The following is a 22,019-nucleotide window of genomic DNA, read 5'->3' as shown; positions in this document are numbered from 1 at the left end:
TCAAGGACAAAAGTAGTCGAGACACTACCAGAAAACAAACCTTCCCCCTTAGAGTGTAATTTATCCTATCTCCACTCCTCATATTTCATCCCCTTTCCCCTTTCCAGTGTTGTAACCACATGAGAGAACAAAAATTGACAAAGCCTGTTTCAACATTGATTAGGGGGTGGGGGTGGCTATTGACTTAAAAGGTGTTTTCGCTATCAAGGGAAATGTGGATTTCTGTTCAGAAATGTTCCACTTGCAGAAATGTCTTAGAGCAACACTTTTGTCCCTGATTGTAGCAACTCATAAAATTTGAACCTGTTCAAATCTTCCTTGACAATCACCACGTTTTCTCTCATAATTCTCATGCTTATTGAGAGTTAAAGAAATCTCCACTCCAAATGACTCATTCCCATGTGGCCAAAGCAACAAAATTATGCAAAAGTAATTAGAGAAAAAAATGTGCACCAAAACAACTTCAATGACTACTGAAAAGATGTGCTCAGAAGAAATCAAATTTAACTAAAACAAGTAGATAGTTATGTTAATAATATAATACATGGGTTTGTTTTAATACTTCAATCACAAATTGTATAAAACATGCAAATAAGTGACATTGCACTAATCTGTATTTACAGGAAAAATGGCACATACAAAACTTCTGTGTACAAGTCTTTAAAATTGTCCTTGATTGCAAAGTAGATTGGACAATTGAGAGGCTAGCAATTACACATAGCCTTTCTTTCAATTTGGAAATGAATCGTTTAATAAAAAAAAAACAAATGAATATATTTCCCTTTTGCTTAGAAAGTTCATCAAGTTTAGGAAGCACTGTCTGATAATGGCTATGTTGGATGCTTTCAAGCAAAGTCCAACAAGTTCCTTTGCAGTCTGGCTGTTTTGAGCTGACATTTTACTCAATAACCACACAGTGACAACTTACTAGTCACAAATTTGGGTTAACCAGCAGACCCTTCTTTGTTATGGGGTTCATTCACTTGCATCAAATTGCAATTAGGTAGATTTTAAATTTCATCTGAAAAACGTTTGCAGGTATTGTATCCTACATCCATAATATGACACCAGATGAGTACTAACAACATTAAATGGTGTTCAAATTTACATAATTTGTTAATATATACTGTCATATGTTTCTAGCTCAAAGATAACATCTCAAAGTGTCTAATTTTTGTTTTTGAGAGGTTGCCCAATCCTAAACATGGTAAACTTAAATGTATAATTTATTAGGGTTTGATTCCTTTCAGTTTCAAGATGAACTTCACAGAATCCAGCCCAATTCCACAACAGAACTAGAGAAACTTAGTAATCTGAAAAACAGTCCTTTTTTAAAATGTCTTGATCGGTGCTAAAAAACTGGAGAAGATGATTCCATAGCAAGTTTCTTAGCAAATTTATCTTCATAGTCTGGTCCCCTAATATTGTCATCTATGGAATATGGTTGTGTTTCATCATCTGTTATGTCATCATCATTTTCTGGACTTGGATAATGTGAAACTTTCGCAGGAGTCTTCTGTTTCCGTCTTGAAGTTCTAGGAAAACTCTCAGAGTTGACAGAGGACTTATCCTCCATTGGAGCATCATTTTCATGTAGAATGGCTTGATCATTTGTCTCCATTGATTTATTTTCAGTGGATGTCATTGCATCTGTATTTTTGTTATCCGTGATAGGCATTTTTGATCCTTTTTCCTGCGCAGTTTTATTATCATTTTCTGTCTCCTGGTTGGATTCATTTGATACAGAATTTGGTTGTAGAGGTCGCTTTTCGTCCACTTCACATGGCACTGTAATAGTAAAAGGTAGTTATGTACCAGATTAATATCTACACAACTATTGCATTGAAAGCAAAGGTAAAATCGGAATGAATGAATGACTCAAATAAGGTCCAAGGTCCACAACTTGGTCTCTGTTCACCCTAAAAGCGTCAAACTTGGTCAAATGACCACGTTCGAGATGATCTTTCATGTGGTGGTGTTTATTGATTGATTAAAATTTGAAAGTCAGCCCAGTTCCCTGCCCAAATCCAAAATGAACAATGAAAGTAAAGAGACAGTATGGATAAACACAAGGTTGAGGTGAACCATCCTGACTGCTGTACAGAAGTGGGTTTACCCTGGGGAACTCCCATATGAAAAGGTCGGGGATGCTAGTCGTCTCGCTTAGGGATTTAAATCAAGGATTCTGGTCTCACTTAGGGTGATGACAAAACGCCACTATTTTAGCCTTCAACGTATCTTTTAGGGTGCAACGAAAAAAACAAAAATAAAACAAACAATCCAATTTTTAGTTCTTTTATTAGGCTTGATTTCCGCTGGTCTTTCAAGTCCGGTCTACTAGACCAGACTCCTTTCTTGAACAGCAGCTGGTAATCGAGTCTATCCTGTTTTAAGTGGTATCTTTTAGAGGTGAAATAAAGCTTGAACCACGCTCCAATTGTTCTCCTTTAGGGGTCTAATTCAAATTTTCCGACAAGTATCCACAACCTTTTCATGTGGGAGTCCCTGAGCCTGGGTGGGTATAATAGAGAGGAAGCTGTTCTGTAATCAGAAGGCGTGAGAAATTGTTTCCCACAATTCTCTGTGACAAAAAATCCTGGTATGAGCCAAGAATACCCACTCTATGCTTCTTCACACCCCACAATAGACAGTGTCATTTTTACACTGCAGTGGTACAGTATTGTTCTGAGGGTTATTTTTTTAAAGTGTTAAAACACAAGCAAAAGGAACAGCAGAATCAAGAGACATGTTTTATCATGTTTCGATGATAATTATTTGAGCCAATACTGGAAAACCCTGCAAATATTATCACTACACATCCTATCATTAATAAAAACAATTTGTGTTAGTCACCATTTTTGCTGGCTTGTTGTTGTCGACATTCTTCCAGTTGCCTTTTTCTGCTTTCAACTTCCTCAGTTAACGATGATACAGTTGTTTCACTATTTTTTACTACTTCAACCAGTTCCTAAAAGACCAAAATTATTTCAATTACTGTAAGTATGCATATCAGTTTTAAAACAATGACGAATTATGGGAAGAATATCCACTACTTTAAGTTTGTTTTTGTTTGGCTGAATCATCATCATTCTGTCTGCTTTATGATGTATTTAAATTGGATTGTCCTTTGTTAGTTATCATGTTGTAATTAAGCAACATAAGTTAGTGTAGTGTGATTTATGTAGTGTTTAGTTTGTGCTGTATAAATTAGGGAGGGGGTCATTCTTAACCACAGATGAGGAGCAGTTGTTACTGGATTGCTGAAGGTGATATTAAGAGGAAAGCCATTTTGGAGCATTTTGCAGTGCTAAATGGGGAATTTTATATAAGGGAATGTTTGCTTTGAAAAAATAATTAGGATTTAGTGTACATAACTAGTACCAGTCCCAAACCTCACATTAAAATTCTAAATCCTTAAAACTTGGAAGAAGAGAAGAAGAGTTCCGATTTTTCTCATGAATCAGAAACAACTTTACCTTCTTTATAATCGTACCAACGGAATTACTGTTCGCACTTAGGAAAATGGAAAGCTACTGTAGAATGTCTGTTAATAAGGGTGTTTATTACCTGATAGCTTTTATGATAATGTGAGTTTTAGAACACCCATACAGAGCATTAAGCATGTGGATGTTCATAATCTGTTGACACTGACTTAAACTTTCAGATTTAGATGTCTTTCAAGTTTTAGGGTTTTTTCTATTCTGGTCACATAACTGGTCAAATGTGGCAACTTTTGCAGGACTTTTCAATGGAACAAAAGGTCTGTGCAAATTAAAGTGCAGGCATCAAACACACCCTCATAATCTTTGATAGCCTACAACCAGGCTCACATTTGGGAACACATGTGAGCAACAAAGCGAGAATTCAAAAGTGAAGCGGCCCGGTGGGAAGGAGTCTGGTGAAGAGGCACAAAGAAAGGGCGTGGCTTTGTCACTCACACGCCACTCGTGCTCTAATCCCCAAATGTGAGCCTGCTGACAGGCTAAATCTTTGATTACTGCTAGCGATTAAGAGTTTACTTTCAGAAGTAGATGCTTATCAGCCACACACACCTGTAGCTTTTTCATCATGGTAATATACATGCCATGCATGTTAGAAGCTTGTTGTATACATCCTTTGTTGTCAACAAAGTCATTCCTGCAAGCCAACATGAACTACATGTCATTATTATCAATAGACTACAACTAAACATAAAACGCCTCAATCTGATGAATTTTTTTCACATATTAAATATTGTTCTATTTATCCAGACAACACAATATTCTAAGTCACATATCACTGGTCATTACCTGTAAGAATCGATTACTTCATGAAACAGACTAGACGTGGCCTGAGCAGAGTGGCAATTGAGTCTGTACTCGGAATGTGATGTATCTCCAAGGTTTAGAATCTGCACTTGAACTGGCTCAAAATGCCTGACATGAATTTAAGAACACATTTATTTAACATTACATGTGCCCCCTTTGTTAATCTGCTTTCAAAAGCCATAGTTATGGAAGTTAGCATGTGAAATAAATAAAGATGTAGTAGATTACAGAGTTGCAAGCAGAAATAACAGAAAACTGTTCACTACCCAATTAACAATAAGATTATTAACATGATTTCCGCTGAACATTCAAGCAATAATGGCAAAAACAAAGTTACCAAAAAAACCTTATAGCATGGTAATATTTTGAATTAAGGTAAGAAGATCTTATCAAGACTTTAGCTCTCAAGCTGACCCCGCAAGAGAAAACTGAACTTGAAGTTATCCATATTTCAATAAAAACGGACATTTCGCATTAGTTGAAAACACAACAACACACGCATTAAGCATTCTTACGAGATTTGACATTAAATTTCTCGAGAATGCTTGGAGATTTAATTGTGTGGTCACCTAGAAAAATGAATTAAAGTGACATGTTTTAAATAGTATTCAAAAACTTGCTGTGCTGTGAGTAGATTTTTAGCAAGTAATTTTTGCACTTATTGCTCAAACTTTGAGCAGAATCCATCTTAATTTTTGTTCTTGATTTCTATCTTGTGATAGTTGACAAAGGTGCAGCCTGAGGCACATATCACACATAGAAATCTGGAGCAAATAATCACTAAGTATCAATCTACCAGTCAGTAAAAACTTTATCTAAATCCTTTGCACAGACACTTCAAAAATCCAAAGAAGCAGCAGCCATTTTGTTAACAGCCACATACTGCTAGGCTGCCCACTATCTACAACAGAATAGATGGTGAGTAGCTTAGCCAAAAAGAAAACACTATTCATGATAGACTGTTTAAATAGATCAGTATAATCATATCAACAGCAAATCTAGGTTATGATAAGGTCACAACCAATCAATTCTTAATAATCCACTGACAGAAAGTGAATACAATACTGACAATGATCAACTAAAGATTCAGTCTACGGATGGAAATTAATTTTTAATTTTAAAACGTCTACAGACATACCCTCCATCGTGTACAGAACGGCAAAAGCTGTAGTCTAATTTGTGAGTAGCCATATCTCTGGACATGTGTGCTGTGAAGATTGCCATGATGAATTCTTGAAGAAAGAAAGAAATCATATGATATTACAGCGAAATCTGTATTAAGCAGACACCATATTAAGCAGGCACCCTCTATTAAAGTGGTACTATGATCAAATTTTGACCCCTGATTTTTTTGGTGTATCATATAGAATGACATGAAAGAATAAAAACGCCGTTTACAGTTTGCAAATATCTGCATTAGTTCCCGAGATATTTAAGTTTGAAAGATGTGTAAAATATGTAAATGAGATAACTGATGACGTTATATACTTAACCCAATATTATATCAAGTATATAAATTGAGCTATCTTGGCCAATTTGCAGCACAGACCAATGAAACCTGGTAGGTAATAGTTCTACAGGCAACACACCTACAGCCATAACAAATTCTGTTTTCATGGCAACTCACTCTTTTCCAGTCCCCACCCACTTTATTTCAATATTTTAGTGATTTTCAGCTCAAAAAACATTAAACAAGGCCATGAACTCGAACTAACATATTCACATGCCTGCTAGATCATGCATATGAGGCACCATTAGCAAATGTCAAAATGCAATACCAAAGGTGGCCAGAAAAGCCATTGATATTGGGGAGGTCTGGAACCCAGTATGTTGCCATGGTAACAAAACTGTCATGCTCGTATTGTGAAGCACATTTAGAAGAATGTTACTGCAAAGTATCAAACATTTCTGATACAAATTGGCTGAGATATCTTTCTTCATTATATTTCATGAAAATTTGGTTGAGTGTATGACGTCATCATTTGGCTAATTTGCATATTTTAAAAACTTGAATATCTCTGGAACGAAAAGAGATATTTGAAAATAGTAAACAGCATTTTTCTTCTCATACAGACTACTTGTTTATGTTTTAAAATGGTTTAGATAGGAAAGATGCGATTTTCATCATAGTACCACTTTAAGTGCATACCAGCTTGAGTCCCAAAATTTTCTTTGCACATTTACTGTAAAATAAACCTGTATTCAGTGGACACCTCTGTTAAGCGGATGCAGTCACAAATGTTAGGCCATTTTGTTGCATAAAACCTGCAATAAGCGGACACTTTAAAGGCTTTTTACTTCTAAAAGCTCAGCTCAGACTCCTTTAACGTTGTTCAGTGATGTCCTTTTAAAGCTAAGTAGATTACAGATTGATGCATTGACTGACTGGACATTGTGCTATGGGCTGTCTTTGATCTTACACTGTGTTACACTCTTACAAAAGGGTTAATAATAAACTATTATTGCACATTATATTAGAACCTGTTTTGAGCGGACACCTTGTATTAAGAGGACACTAGTGAATGTCCCAAGGGTGTCCGCTTAATACAGTCAGGTTTCACTGTAAGTATTATATTCTCACACAGTACTGAGAGGTATGCCAAGATGATGGCATACCTTCTATATAGCTAAACCATCGTTTCAAACAGGCCTAACTTTGCCCAAAAAAGATAAAGAAAAGAACTACCAAGAATTTAACAAAAAATGTTAAATTATACCCAAGCAGGGTTTGTAGTTGTAAAATAAAACCAAACAAAACAAAAATTAAAAGTTATTAAATAAATTTAATTGCTTTGTTTACCAAAAGATATTGGTTATAGTATGGGGTAAGGGTGTCAGTGTCCCAGCATCCCATGGGTTTGGAATTGGGAAAGCGAATCCTTTTCCCTTTTTCCCTTTCTCCAGTGATCAGGGTACAATGCATTGAATTCTAAAGTAGGGGTTTCATTACTTATTATTTTCAGCAGGAGGGCAACTGTTTTTCACAAGTGGGCACAATTTTTTGAACTGAACTTCTTTATAAGAAGACCTTTCCTCTACATGGTCAAACCAGGCAGGCAAAATTGTCTTCACACCAGGCTTTTAGCCAGGTGGCCCTCTGTCCATCCTGGGGACAGCCACTTTTCAGGAGAAAATAAATAAATAACGCAGAGATCTTGTTGATTTGCAGTCAGTGATTTCAAATAGTTTTAGAACTAAATCACTTGATTTCTATAGATTTCTTATTTCTACTTTAGTTTTCTTTGGTTACTTCAGTGGTGAATACCATGTAGTCTTTTCTCATTTGCATCCATGTAGAAGACATGGGTTACCAAACCGATTTTAAAGAAAGGAACTTCCTGTAACCAGCAAGAAGTTTTCCTACTCAGAAGTGCTTGTTGGTGGCTACATGAAGAGCTAACTTGTGAACCAGCACATGTTAGCAGGAGGTGTTAGCACAACCAAAAGCGTACTTCACACCCAGTCAATTTGCCCGGTGCTCCACCCTTGATGAAACCCCTGCTAAAGCAGTCAGACATAGCATGGGTTGAGAAGGGGAAGGTCTTAGGTAACAGTTCAATTCTTCAGGGAATTCATAGAAAAACTTGCTGTTACCAGATGACTTATCAAGCAAGGTTTCATGCATTACAAGTGTAGACAAACTAAAATTATACCAATAAAGAAGGAAAGGAAAACAACCAAAATGATGACATGTTGCTAATTTTAAAATCACCTTTGGTAGGGATGAAGTTGAACTTTTTAATAAGATTATGATGGATAATTCTTTCCCTCATTGAAACCAAGCCTTGGGTATTGCGACGAAACTTAAACCAGCCAATGACTTTCTGCAAATACAATTATACAAATGATAAATAAAATCAGTGTCCACTAAATGACTTCACTGTTAGTTCCACAAGCTATACAACAAGGTATGTAATCACTTTAAACTCTCAAAAATGTTGCCATCGATTGTTTAACAAAATGTGACAGCATTAATCAGGAGGCCATGTTAATGTTGTTTACTAATGGAGGATGACTGCAGTATTACAGAAGGTGAATGTATGTTAGTTGTGTTTATTGCTAGCAACTTTGAAAATATACGGACCATCTCTGAACAAGTAACTACGACTGCACCAGGCTACAAACATCAAAAATCTGCTAAAACCATACCTAGCACACTGCAAGATATCTGATTATAGTACTACTGCCGGTATATGAAATGTAAGCCCAAACATTTACAAACTTAATACCAATTTACTAAGTAGCCTTATGCTATGGCCAAGCATTAGGTTGCATATTTGTGCAAGTAGAATCTAGTACTAAGAAATCCATAATATTATAATTATTACTTACTTCAGTCTTTTCATTATCGTTATTGAGTTCCTCTGAAACAGTATCCTCAACTATATCGCCGACACCAGTGTAGAAACTGTTTAGAAAATCAAATTCAGATAGGTATTAAATTACTCTAATTCCATGTACATTTTCTGGATATAGTCAAACCTTTGAAGAATAGATGGGTGACTGATCAACACAGTAGACTGTTTAACTCAGGTTTAATTAATAATATGCTGATACACTGTATATCAACATAATTATTAAACTATTTTATTACATGGCTTGTGTTTGTAGCCAATATAACATGTGCTCTGATTGGCCAATTGTACGGCATTATTCTCCCCTAATGCCCATGAGCCGATTACGGACCTGCAAAACCAAAGTAAAAAGCCATATAATAATAAACTTATTCACCTCGAACATTCGGTCTTCGTCTGAGATTTTCCCGTGAAGACCTCACTCTCGGTTAATAAGTTGTTAATAATGTAATAATATTATTAATTGTTAATAATGTAATTATTAATACAGTGGAACCATGTTAATACGGACACCAAAGGGACATGATAAAGTGTCCGCATTATCCGGGTGTCCGTATTAAGCAGGCTAATTTAAGAGAAAATATATGAGCTTTTTAGTTGTCGGGACAAAGAAAACTGTCCATTAGAAGCAGGTGTCTGTATTAAGCGGGTGTCCGTAGAGTGGGGTTTTACTGTATGTATAAAATATAATAAATTACTGTGCATGGTAGCCTAATGGTTAGTGCATTTGACTCTAGTTTGTGAGGTCCAGCTACGTGAGGTGGGTTGGTTTAGCCTGAGCAAACAGATATTTCCTGATGCTCTTGGTCTTCTTTCCTTGCTTGAGAGACTTCAGTCACAGATTCAACACAAACAGTTCAATTCCAATGAAATTGCTCTACTAAGATCTGAGTATTGTCTTTGATTGGTGATAGATGTTGACTAAGTTTAGAATTTTCACATCAACTCAATAATCAAACTAGTATGCTTAGAAACATATTTTTGGCTAGTAGAGCAACAGGTCAAGTCTCAGATGTCTCTAAAAAACAGGAATGATTGAATGTGCAAACACTGATGGCTGTCTGCTCAGCTAGAGTTATTGCATTGTTTTCTTGGGTAAGAAACTCAACTTGCTATGAGAAAAGACCTGCAGCAAGGGAAGGAACAGTTAATAATTTTGATCTCTTCCCAGATTTTGCATTTTTTTTTGTATTTATTGTTGTATTTCACTTACAATAACAATCAAAATAACACGTGGGGGCACTGAAATGTATGGGTGTTATACCATCTCTCTGAGTTATAAAGACTTATGTTTGGTTGTTTAGGGAGGGAATGATTATGGATTGGCATACAGATCTGGATTTGTTTGTTTTTTTTATTATTATTTTTTTTCAACAATATTTGGATTTGTTTTCTTATTTTTTAACAATTAGTATTTATATTTGCTTTTAGAATGTATTACATTTGTTATATGCACGTCTGAGTGTAATTTTTCCATTCAATGCTTAAAATTCCTGGCACAGGTCGCTATCAAGTTGATAAGTGATAACAAAATTAACTAAACCGTCCACTGGAGCACGATTTATCGAATGGATAGTGTTATTCATTCTTTGAAACCCAGACCCGTGCGTATGCAAGCTTTGTGTTGATCTTTTTTAGCAGAATACCGGTACTTGTACCACAACCGTAAGTTTTCAACATTTGGTAAACTTCTTATTGTTATACTAGGTTCCATTCCAGGTTTTAGATGAGCATCATTAATAAAGCTAACAATTTTAACTGACCTCTTCACCACATCACACTAATGTAAACTATGCAAGCTTATGCAATTAGTCACTTCCTGTATCCATACTTTCGCCTACCTATGCACTTTTCCAAAGGGAACGAAACCTTGAATTGCTGTAAACGAAGAACATTCAACTCATCATTAACAGAGGACACGATCCGTCAAGTGAAAGAAGAGAAAACAACGCAAACAAACGAAACACTTACTCGCTACTCGCTCGTGTGTCAAGTTTTCTGACTGCGAATCGGTGATAGTGTTGACAATACGGCTTGTGATCTGGCCTAATAAAAGCCCCTCCTAAAATAACAGGGTACAAAATAAGTCAAAATCAACACATTAAATCATTGAGATATTCAAAAGTGATTCACTTACCACGTCTCCCTCGCTATTTTCTAGTTCGTAAATCAACGAAGAGAACACACAACCGGATAAGCAAACCTCCATCTTGATTTTTGATGAATCCGCTGTATTCGATTTTTTGTCGCGGGCTCAGTATGGGGCCGGGAACTCGGGTAGGCCTGCCCAAGAACTCTACGGACTCAAAAAGAGGCGGAAGGGTGCCTGGACAGGGAGAAACTGGGGCAATATTTGCAGTTTGCGCTTAATATTTTACAATTGAAAAAGTAGCAAGAGATGGGGTCCATGAACATGGGGTTGGGTTTTAATAAAGGGTACGGGAAGTGAGAAGTGCAGACCTTCCATTTCTCTCCCCACAAGCACAGAACACCCAGACTCACAGCAGGAGGCAGCAGGACCGTTCTCCCTTGTGAAGATAACTTTTCATTTCATTATGCATTAGAACTGGATTGATGATCAACAGTCAGTTGGCTTTGTCGATAACGTTCAAACTTGGACTCCTGTTTTGACAATTTCTAGTTCAGATCTGGAGCAAAAACAAAGTTTGAAACAGCAATAACACAATTAAAAACGTCGGCGTTGGTTAACTTTCAATCCTCCTCTAACTGAGCCCGATTGAGTCAGATTGTAACCTTATTTTTAAAAGCAATCTGAAAAAATACAGCAAACTAGTCAATTTGTTTCCTGTACATGCAGGATAGAAGGAGTTGGTTATTGGAGATCGCTTTGATAAGATAAGGTTAAGGAGACCTTGTTTATTCAGGAGTTGCAGCCAGCATTGAACGTCAATGTCAGCAGTGAAAAGCTTTTACTATATTACTGAGGAAAGCTTTTTCATTGTGTCACTTCACAGACAGTTTCCGTTTGAAACGTCTTAATTTTTTACTGCAGATATTTTCTGTCTAGGTTCCACACCCCCAATGATACAGTATAAATAGCTTTTCAAAACATTTTAATGGTTATACTTTTGAAAATGTATATCGACTAGCATACGAGACGTCAAGTCTATAAAATGCATGTTTTCAAAAATGTTTTTCACCGCTGTTTGTGTTATATTTTTATTCAAGATAAGGTAAGTTGCCTATCTTATTCTGACAAGAAGAAGTTTTTCAAGATAATCTATTTAGCAGATAACAGTAACGTGAGGGGCGTGGAGTACCGACTTTTCCTCATATTTTCTTAAGTAACATTAAAAACAGGACTAGACATCGCTGCACAGAGTTAACAGGCAATTTCATTTCTCAATTACAGCACTTGTACACGTCAGAGACTTTATTTTGATTAATAATCTTTCTTACAATCGTAATATAATATATATGCCTCGATTTGAGGAATGTACAAATAAAGAAAACTATAACAATTTGACCTTCATACCAAACATATAAATTTGAGGAAGGAGTTTCGAGGTTATCCCTAGGTACAGGAAACTCCCCTAAAAAAATTATAATAATAGTTTTAAAAAAAGTATAAAACTGTGCATCATAGTAAATCTTCATTAATTTGCCACGCGGAGAACGTGACCATTGAAAATTATAATTTAATTTTAATTATTTTCTTAAAAGCACTCGTCTTGTTTTGTTCGCAAGTTTTCTTCCTTGTTACACGTCAATATGGATGCGTTTGTGGCGGTTCAGATTTCCCGATTGCGAGAACCGCTGATAACAAATATCGCACTGGTATGGTTTCTCACCAGTGTGCGTGCGCATGTGTTTGGTGAGCGTGGAGCTGTCCGCGAAGGCCTTGGTACAAACTCGACATCGGTAAGGTCGTTCACCATTGTGAGTGCGCATATGCGTGGTGACGGACGAAGACTGGGAAAATTGGCGGCTGCAGATGTGACACTTGAATGGTTTTTCACCGGAGTGGATGCGGAAGTGCGCTGTGAGATTAGCAGCCTGTGAGAAGGACTTCAGGCAGACCAGACACTGGTAAGGCTTTTCACCACTGTGCGTGCGCAGATGAAGCCTCAAGGTAGACAATCTCGCGTACGATTTTCCACACACGGGGCATTTCTTAGGGCCATCATCACGGAGGTATTCCCTGGAAGGTACTCTGGGGGACCCAATAGCAACTGGGTTTAAAAACTTGTGCATGTAGGGAGGAAATGATCGTAGATATGGAAGGCCGTTACCATACAGTACTGGAGCTGGTCCGAACGCGGGCATGCCGGTGTGCGAAGCTCCAGGCAGATACGGAGCCGACAGGGGTCTGGGTGGGAACAAGCCTTGGCCGTGATTGAAGTGGAGGAAGCCTGGGGGCAAGTGATGGACTGGATGAAAGGCAGACCGCCCCATTGTAGAATGATGCATCAGTGGAAACCTGATCAGGAACAAACACAAGGACATAACGACAAGGATATTACAAATATACAAACGCCTTATATTCAACGTCTCTAACCCTTACAATTTAGCGGTAGTCCGACCTCGAGATAGCAGTTCTCCGTACTGCTTGTCAATAGTCTTGGTAGAATTGAAAAATTAAATTAGAATTAGAAATGCACGTATTTCATTTTATTATTATTTTTTCCCAACTCCCCTGTAGCTGGGAAAAAAAATTGAATGGTACAACTAACGGCCTCTCTTAAAGGATTTCTGCTGAAGTCGACAAGATCAGTGTCCTGAAGTTCAAGTAAATTAACTAACTTAAGAATAATCTGAGGACTACGAAAGTGATAAAGCGATACAATAATTTCACTTGAAAACTCTTTCTTTCAGGGTGCGAAATGGTGTGACGTAGAAAAGAACACATGAATCGATGTTACGTAAGTGTTCGGTACTGTTGCGTCAGTGTGACAAGTCGAGGTTTGGCCAAAATGTGATTCTGACTCCCTTTCCATTCGCTGGCGGGATTAAATCAAGAATTTCGAGAGGAAATATTTACTTCAAACCAACTGAAGCCGGTCTGTTATTTCACGAGAGATTGTCCAGGCACTTAATGACTTTGTGTTCCCACAGGAGAGAATAAAAGGACTCTCGGTTCGCGTACTTGAAAGTTGTAACTAGAGTGCAGCTTATCAAATCTTGTTACCTCGATCGAATTTGAAAACCTCGTCGATATATAAAAGTGACTACTGCCATCACTATGTAGTGGAAGGTTGCCGTTAAGTTACTAAGCTGAATAAATTGTTATAGGTCATTTTTGATGAAAGAGTGGATAAGCTAATCACATTTGAGAACTAATTACAATTTACTTCTCCTCATTACTTCACTCAATATTTCATAATTTGTTTTTAAACTGTGTGTTGAATAATCTCTCTTCTGGCGGAGTGTGATGCAGGACCTATAAGAGCTCGGTTAAATTTATGATCGCAACATTTCTAGTCGCTAGCTTCGTGCTACGTACTGAAATCGAAGCTGATCGGAGTCGGAGGATATGGGCGTTCGCTCTTTGGTTGTGAAAAAGACTAATTATAAGTTCAGTCTCTGATATTTTTTCCTGCCGTTTTCGTGATAAACTGCCTTATTGCATTGGTGACCGAGATTTGTCCATTTTTTCAATGCTACCTAAACTCAAAAGGAATCGGAAAAAAATATAAAGATAACTTACGATGAATTTGACCCTCCGTTGACCGAAAACACGGGACCAACAGCAGTTTGACGATCTGTTCCTCTTTCTGAGTCCAGATTCTGTTCCTGTATGAGCGACTGGGAATTCTTGGCGGTGATCGCTTGTTCTTCACTTTTGGAACTCATCTTGGGAGATTTTTGAAAATTCTGTTTAGAAATGAATTGGTCTCAAAGTTAGGGATAAAATCATTTATTGCAACATCGAAAACCGTCAAACTCTTTACCATTTGGTTTTCCTACGAAAGATATTCACTGATGTTTCATTACACTTCATTTTTCAGTTGTTCCTGGTTTTTCAAAGGAGCAGATGATAAAGACTTGAATGTATCTGACATATTGCGCTCTAGCTTCAACATCACGAGTTTCTAGATTTGTACAGAACTCAAGCGAAAAATACTGCGAATTTACTTTACCTGCAAAGTAACATGACTGCCACAGCTAGACCGAATTCTTTTGAGATGGTCTAGGGCCCGTTTGAACGAACTAAAAACACAATCTCCTACAACATGCTGCCATCTTTTACAGCCGTAACGAATCACTTACCAAAACTTAGTTTCACTTCAGTTTTATCTTGGTACCGTCTCAGCGCTGACTGTCTTCTTGAAGAACGCTTGCCCCAATACACTTGGGCAAACTTTGTCCAGGAACTCTGCGTGCTCAAAAGATTTAACGGAGCTTGCGGAAGGTATAGTGGACTGAAATAAACAGCCTTTACACCGGAATATATAGCGAGCTAGCACCGTAGCGGCATTATACAGTCATTTAGCTATTTAACACATCCTCTTTCGGAGGTGCATAATATAAAAGGAAATTAACAGATAATGCCCTTAACCGACTAATTAGTGAGTGTACAAAATTCCGGCCCTTCTTAATTCGAACCAAATTGCAATTGATTTGTTTCAATGGAAGTGTTGCCATGGACATTTAAAACTAATACTGGATGTTTGATGGTGGGGCATGACCGCTCATTTCTTAAACCCGCCTTGTTCCAGCACTTGGCGAGGTATAAAAATATCTAAGGACCAGCATTCTGAGAGGCAGCGAGGCCGCCCTAATTTTTATGATTTCAACGGAAACATGGCCGGCTCCCACGATCGGTAGCTTTTGTTGTATTATACCCAGTGAGACGAAAACTAACATGCGGCCAGAAAAAAAAAAACACTTTAGTGGCTAGCCTGTATGCTAATTTCTTTCGTATCTTCATGCAGTTTGTTTCCAACTCTTTGTGGAGTAAGTGCAACTTGAAACAATGCGTTTGACCTGAAATTTCGATTTGTGCCCTCATAAAACAAGGCTTTTCAACTCAAAGGGGGTTAATTAAACTGTTACAAATCGTCATGATAAATAACGCGACATGGCGTGGTATTCCCTTGGTGGAATACCAGTTTTATTGACCTCATCAAAAAAAAAAAAGATTTCAGTAACCTGACATCTCCTGTTGAATCGTACGATTTCTGAATTGAGAATTGAAGAAATTATAAGACTAGCATACAGTTGCCCTACTTCAGACGTGATTTACACGATATGATAACTCAAACAAAGAAGACAACACGAACACATTGTCCCACTGCTAAACACAAGTGGCAGAGGAAAAACATGATAACAACAACTTCTTTAACAGAATGTACCGTACTTTTTAATCAATAGACCACAAGTAGCGAGAACATTAGCTTATGATACTTGCCCGTTAAATCGAGATAGAAGTGATCACAACAAACTCGCTACTTTTGCCAACCGGGTGATAATTACGTAGCATATTGTTTAAACGTGATGATCAAACACGTGTCCAAGATAGCACGCGCCAACGATTTAACTGAATTCTGGCTCGCGATAAATAAATAAACAATGATTTGGCCCTTTCTTAACTATTATTGGCTTTGTGATTTTTTTTGCCAAGACTTATCATTTGTGTCAGCTTGGTCTGAACGAGACAACAGAGATAACGTGTTAGTCCTGATAGAATTTGTCGCCTTTTCACCTGCTCGAGTCGGAGCAAACATGGTGGATGGCATTTGGTTACAACATAAGGTTGTCCTGTTTTAAGCTTTTTATATGTATTTTCAAAGCTTTTCCGTTAGCGGTATACGTTTCCTACAGCGTAAATAGCTAAATTCTAATATCTATGCTTATTTTAATATTTGAATAGGCTAAATGAAACCTGTCTAAAAATCAAATGGACAAATTGAGAAAGTCCTGGCAGTCTTTGTGAAGCAAATTATCCACGTCCGTTTTACCCTCAAACCTCCAGAAAAAAAGCCCCAAATTCAATCAGTAAAATGAACACATGGGCTGAACTTTTAAAGTGCTTTCAACACGAAGAAATCAAATCTACCATTAAACAAAATCAATGTTTGCCGGGGTCTTGCAGGAAATTCCAATTGTTATGGAAGGCCTCTGCCAAGGCATAAGCGAAATTTGATGTTTTTTTTTGTTGCTTGTGTGTCAGTGATTTTACTTTGCTGTGTCCCTTCACCAACCTCAAATACTTTTTCTTTATCTGCAGTAAACATCCGCAAGTTATAATACGTTTCAAACAACATGTAGTGCTTGGTTTGTTTGTTTGTTTGGTATTCTGTTTCCACCTGAGTTTGAAGCGTTATGTTACTGCAATCACTCAGTTCAAGTGAAACATTTGATGACTTCAAATTATAGGAAGTAGAGTGAAATTTTCTTTCATCAAAAACTAGTTAGATCTGCTTTAATTGCAGGGAGAATGGAGCTGTAAATGCCGGGAGAAAAGTTATTTTTTGCGTTTGTCAGCAAGGCCAGAAGAGCTGCCAGCTGCACCTTGTTTAACTCAGATTTTACAAAATAAACTTATTCGTTGGAGAAAAGGCGGTTACTGGTTTGGTGCTTAATGAATGACCCGGTTTAAAAGGTTTGTGGTTTTCATTTCAATTTAGTCGTTGAGAGAGATAAAATAAGACATCCAAATCCAAGCAATACCTATCCATGTACCTTGGTGCGTCGTAAGCAAGGTACCTTAATATCTACAGATCATACTTTTAGGCATTAAGCTGGTTAAATTCAAGCCGGTAAATTTAAAACACTTAACAAAACGTGAAAAAAGAGAAAATAGTTGTCGATATAAGCATGTAAACATCTACTGCTTATTTTTTCGTAGTCATGCTTTGTATCCTTTCAGTGTCTTCACGTAGAGTATGCCCATCACTTCAATTAGACACCTGAAAATCAAAAAAAAAAAGAAAGAAAGAAAGAAAGAAACATTGCAGTTAGTTCATTTATCAGCACTGATGTATGTTTTTCTCAGGAAGTAACTGACCAGGAAAACTTGAAGAAAGGCTCCCATTCAGAATTCACATCAAACCCAGCTCGCTCACGTCTCAGATAGAACGACACACAAACATAAATATACCGCCATACTCAGCTTCAAGCCCGGGACAAACTAAGATTGCTTCTCAAAAGCTGCCATTTTTAAAACGAGCCTCTGCCTTTCTTCCAAATCTGTCCGGAGCGAGTGCAAAGTAATTAAGCGAGCAGCGAGAAGGCTAAGAGTAAAGAGCGACGCGCGGGCAAGGACGCAGTCCAAAAAGTTATATGACCTTTATCACACTCAGTTGAACACATATAAAAGAAAATACTTGAAACTTCCCCCTATTCCTCTAAAGACTAATGCCGTTTTTAGAAACGATAAGAACCAAAAACTTTTAACCTTACATATAATTCAGCAGAAACCTGAATTTCAATGACGACACCTAAAGAGTAGTCTATGTGCCTGCATGTTCTTGAGCCGGTTTTCCCAAGCTACAAGATTATTCGATTTGAAATTTACCTCCCATAAAAAAAATACTCAAAAATGGGAATGGTTAACCCTTTTTTCAATCGTCGTTCATCGCGCCCGCAGTTCTAACATTTCAGAATTACAAGATTTTACTATAGTATTCTGATATATAACGTAATAAACACTGTGACATTTTAAGTGTCCTCAAAAAGAATTTCAGTTATTTTGGTTTTTTGTGTGCGACATTTAGTTATGGAGAAATCTGAGGGAAAAGTAGTCTTACGCAACAACATGGACAAAACAAAGATGATGCGCGCGAAAAAATCGTGTTGTGTCATGAGCTGATCTTCTGGAGTCAATTTGTTGATGACTATGAAGATAAAATTTGTCCTCAAGGATATTTTTAACTAATGAAAAACCAGTGTGAGATGAAAGAAAAAAAAGCAAACGTGCGATAAAACTGTTGAAAATTTACAAATACAACAACTGAGTTACGAGTTAATTGATACAATCAAGTGCCGCAGGTCGGACGTAACGTGCTCTATAACAGTGGTTCAAAACTTGGGCTGACTTTCCGCGGTAACTAAGTGCAAGACTCGAAGCGCTACAGTGACTTGGGAGCGAAACAAGCGCTCTCCGCCAGATGAAGAGTCCCAACCCTCCGGCTTCACACAACCGCCAAGTTCTTTTTGGGATGGCAGATTCGCATATACACCAATTTCACCAATTTCATACTAGACTGAGGACTTTCTAAAAATGTAACCACATGTAAACCCTCAAAGGAATCTCTTTGAAGCTAAATTTTGAAGATCGCCTGGTGACCTTGGTCAAGAAACGGCTTGAGCTAGAATGAATAGAATTGCCCAACAATTTAACTTCATTGAAACAGTTTTGAAAGACGTCTCGTAGCCATGTGTTGTCGAATTTACAGAGAAAAGGTCTATAATGAGAAACCCAGCAAACAGGCTTTGATTATTCCAAGTCTGTTAGCCTCTCGATCCAGTCAGTTAGCACTTGCTCCACTCTAAACAAAATATACTAACCTTCCACCTCTAGCTGCTTAATGACAGAGACAACCTCTTTGAAACGGTGCATTATTCCAATTTATTTTACCAGCAGAAAAAAATCCTAGGATACTGCGACGTGTTCGCAGTTCAACGAAAGACAAGGATTATCAGGGCTTCGGAAGTATAGGCTTAAATCCTTTATTCATTGTTGAAAGAGATCAGTTGTTTTGTTCGCCACGCTTCCCAGCTTAGCAGACTGAAATGCGCTTATTAGAAAAGTTGTTATTAGATTAAAAAGGTTGTTTTCTTGTGTAATTGCTGTCTCGTCTTGAAGAATTAGCAAGAAATTGCTTTTGCAGCGTACCCAGAATAAAGCCGTTTTTGCGGTCGAGAGGAATAGGAAGACTTTAATTGTTATCAACTCGTGCGACGAATTATCATTCATTGTACTAAATTGAGGTCAAGGACTTTTCAAGAGACTAGCATTTTCAAGTAAACTTGTAACAAACTTATTTCTCCTGTTAAAATAAGCCAACCTGAGCGATTCGTAGCCAAATTAACTGAAATACTTGAAAACAACGAGTACAAACTTTATGATAAGTGAAAGTTGTAAGTTAGCCAACTGCCACTTGAGTTTGGTTTTCATTCTGATTTCACAATGAGTTTACTTAGAGAAAGAAAACACTTTTTTGGATGCTTTCAAGTCCATATATGTGATAACGTTCACCGTCGATGAAAAACGTTTCAAAAGTGGTCAAAAGCTATTTCTAAGACATCAAATGCGGTTCCAATAACGGCGAAGTTATTTACTGGAAAGGGACAAAATCTTAACCAAGAGTGGCAAACGGTCATTAGCGCGCTAGTCATACACGTGCTAATGTAAAGTAACGAAACCGCTTTCATTGTGAAAAGAACCGGACTTAATAGCCTTGTGTGTTAAACAATATTGAATCGCGTTGTGTATTGACAGTAAGGGTTCATTGTTTGTTCTCTTTTACTGCCAGAAGAATACCCTCATTTGCATCTTCTGTTCAATGCTGGAATAGTCAGTGTGTTTAACCAAGAAATGCCTTACTGTCTTTCGCAGGGTAATCAAAATTAATTGATTACATGGCAAACATTAAGGGGTCATTTGGCTGAAAGAGCACTGTCAAATTAGCCGGTGATCGGAAGAAAATGCAATTTTCTGTGAATAATTAGGTACCCGTCAGTCTTGTATTTTTGTTTTTGTTATTTGTTTTTTGCTAATTTATTTTGCTTTGCTGCCTCTGTTCTAACTAGGCCTTGCCACAAGTTGCTCGGCAACTTTTTGGCAACTTTTCGTATTTCGAGCAACTTTTTTTGTTTCGAGCAAGTTTTTGCATTCTGAGCAATTTCTCGTTTTCTAGATATCGGAGCAGCTTTTAGTGCTTTAATTAGCCATGCTTGCATATTTTACAATGTTTCAGTAGACAATTTGTGAATTTCTTTAATTTTTGTTAAATTTTTTAATATTTTTTTTAACATTTTTTAATTTTTTCTTTCCAATTTTTTTAATTTTTTTAAAATTTTTTTAACAACTTTTAAGAAAAAAATTAAAAAAATTTTGATATTGATGCGTAGTATTAACTCATACGTATTGTGAACAAATTGATTTAGCGACGCTGGTTACAATGCAAAATTGCACAAAAATGCTTAGAAATGTTACTTTTGTTGTACAGATTGCATATTTTTGCATCAGACCAAATAAAAGAAGAGAGAAATAAAAAAAAGTTTTTGCTTTTTTTAGCAACTTTTGTGCAACTTTCGTTACAAAAAGCAACTTTTGACTTTTTTGGAGCATTTTTCGAGCAACTCTTTGAGAAATTTCGGGCAACTTTTCGGGAAATCTCGGGCAACTTGTGGCAAGCCCTAGTTCTAACGCGGGGAAGGTCTTGTTGCTAAACTGAACGCTTTGCGGTTTGTCTGTGTTTCATGTCCACATGTGAAACAAAACTGCAGAAACCTGTCTACATCGCAGAGGCCACATTACAGTTGGCCTCGGTGCAATTTTTGATGAAGCTGGGTCAGGTTTTCTTATGATGGCTGGAGCGGCGAGCAGTTCTTCTTTTCTCTTAAAATTGACGCGGAGCAAAGAAGTATCAAACAAGCGAGAGGACTTAAGTTACTTTTCTCTCCCTCTTTTTTTCTTTCTTCGCTTCTCGCTGAACGGGATAGAGAAAAGAGTTGAGAAAGAAGGACATGGGTACTATCAATTAGTCGCAAAGAAATTGAAAATCTTGACTTATGATTTATTATCATGAGTGTGGGCCAACCTTGAAACGACATTATTTTTGCTCGTCTAGTACTTTTCAGAATTAAAATTCTGATTTGTAACAATAATAACACAATTAAATTTATTTTCTGGCCCGAAGATTAGATTAAGATTAGGCACAGCTGGGTGACATTCTGTAACAAACGGCAAAATTATTTTGCGCATTTTTTGTTTAATTTGTAGAGCCCACATTCTTTCGCTAAATTTAATTTCTGAGAGAATATTGTCTCAGAGGTCATCTGGGTACCCTCTGTCGCACAAACTGCGTTTTGAATTGTGTAATGTTTTCTTCAAATGTAGCTTTTGAAGAGTTGGTTCTCAGAAGTTATAAGGGGGCTTCGCCTTTGACAAAGCCTTTCCTGATGCCTGGAGGGTGGCAGGAGGTAAAGCGTGTGTATTGGAAAGTTTCTGTCTGTTTGAAGTCCGTTCGCACGTCAAGGAAAGGTTCCTTCTTAAATCTTTCGTCCTTGTATACGCATGTATCCAGGAAATGTATTTCTGTATCTGCAATTCCAGCCGTGAATTTTATGGTTTGTTTATTTCCTCTTTGTTTATATTCCATAAAGAAAAGACATCGCCGATATATCTTTTCCAAGTGAGTTGCTTTATATGGCTCTCGGGGGGACG

General features: G+C 37.3%; 2 protein-coding genes across 2 annotated transcripts; both read right to left on the bottom strand.

Moving 5' to 3' along the window:
* Window positions 1–693: 693 nt before the first annotated feature.
* LOC145478517 (BRCA1-A complex subunit Abraxas 1-like) lies at window positions 694–11,371 on the bottom strand. Its single transcript, XM_081456568.1, has 10 exons — window positions 10,800–11,371; window positions 10,634–10,724; window positions 10,504–10,540; window positions 8,640–8,715; window positions 8,020–8,131; window positions 5,446–5,539; window positions 4,290–4,415; window positions 4,053–4,137; window positions 2,854–2,968; window positions 694–1,788 (listed from the first exon to the last, which is right to left on the bottom strand). Exons 1-10 carry the CDS (start codon window positions 10,869–10,871, stop codon window positions 1,352–1,354), a joined length of 1,245 nt encoding a protein of 414 aa, XP_081312694.1. The 5' UTR covers window positions 10,872–11,371; the 3' UTR covers window positions 694–1,351.
* Window positions 11,372–12,382: 1,011 nt separating this feature from the next.
* LOC145468589 (uncharacterized) lies at window positions 12,383–13,979 on the bottom strand. Its single transcript, XM_081452324.1, has one exon. It carries the CDS (start codon window positions 13,127–13,129, stop codon window positions 12,383–12,385), a length of 747 nt encoding a protein of 248 aa, XP_081308450.1. The 5' UTR covers window positions 13,130–13,979.
* Between the last annotated feature and the right edge of the window lie 8,040 nt (window positions 13,980–22,019).

The sequence above is a fragment of the Orbicella franksi genome, chromosome 2, assembly GCF_964199315.1.
Source record: "Orbicella franksi chromosome 2, jaOrbFran1.1, whole genome shotgun sequence".
Lineage (NCBI taxonomy): Eukaryota > Metazoa > Cnidaria > Anthozoa > Scleractinia > Merulinidae > Orbicella > Orbicella franksi.
This window is presented reverse-complemented; position numbering and strand designations above follow the sequence as displayed.

What these genes read in the sequence shown, in the direction of transcription:
- LOC145478517 (XM_081456568.1), bottom strand. Translation starts at nt 10,871, where the DNA reads ATGGAGGTTTGCTTATCCGGTTGTGTGTTCTCTTCGTTGATTTACGAA. An exon ending in CCCTTTGGAAAAGTGCATAG is followed by an intron (nt 8,716 to 10,503) that starts GTAGGCGAAAGT and finishes TTTTCTAAACAG; the next exon opens with TTTCTACACTGGTGTCGGCG. An exon ending in CGTTCTGTACACGATGGAGG is followed by an intron (nt 4,416 to 5,445) that starts GTATGTCTGTAG and finishes AATTCATGTCAG; the next exon opens with GCATTTTGAGCCAGTTCAAG.
- LOC145468589 (XM_081452324.1), bottom strand. Translation starts at nt 13,129, where the DNA reads ATGTCCTTGTGTTTGTTCCTGATCAGGTTTCCACTGATGCATCATTCT.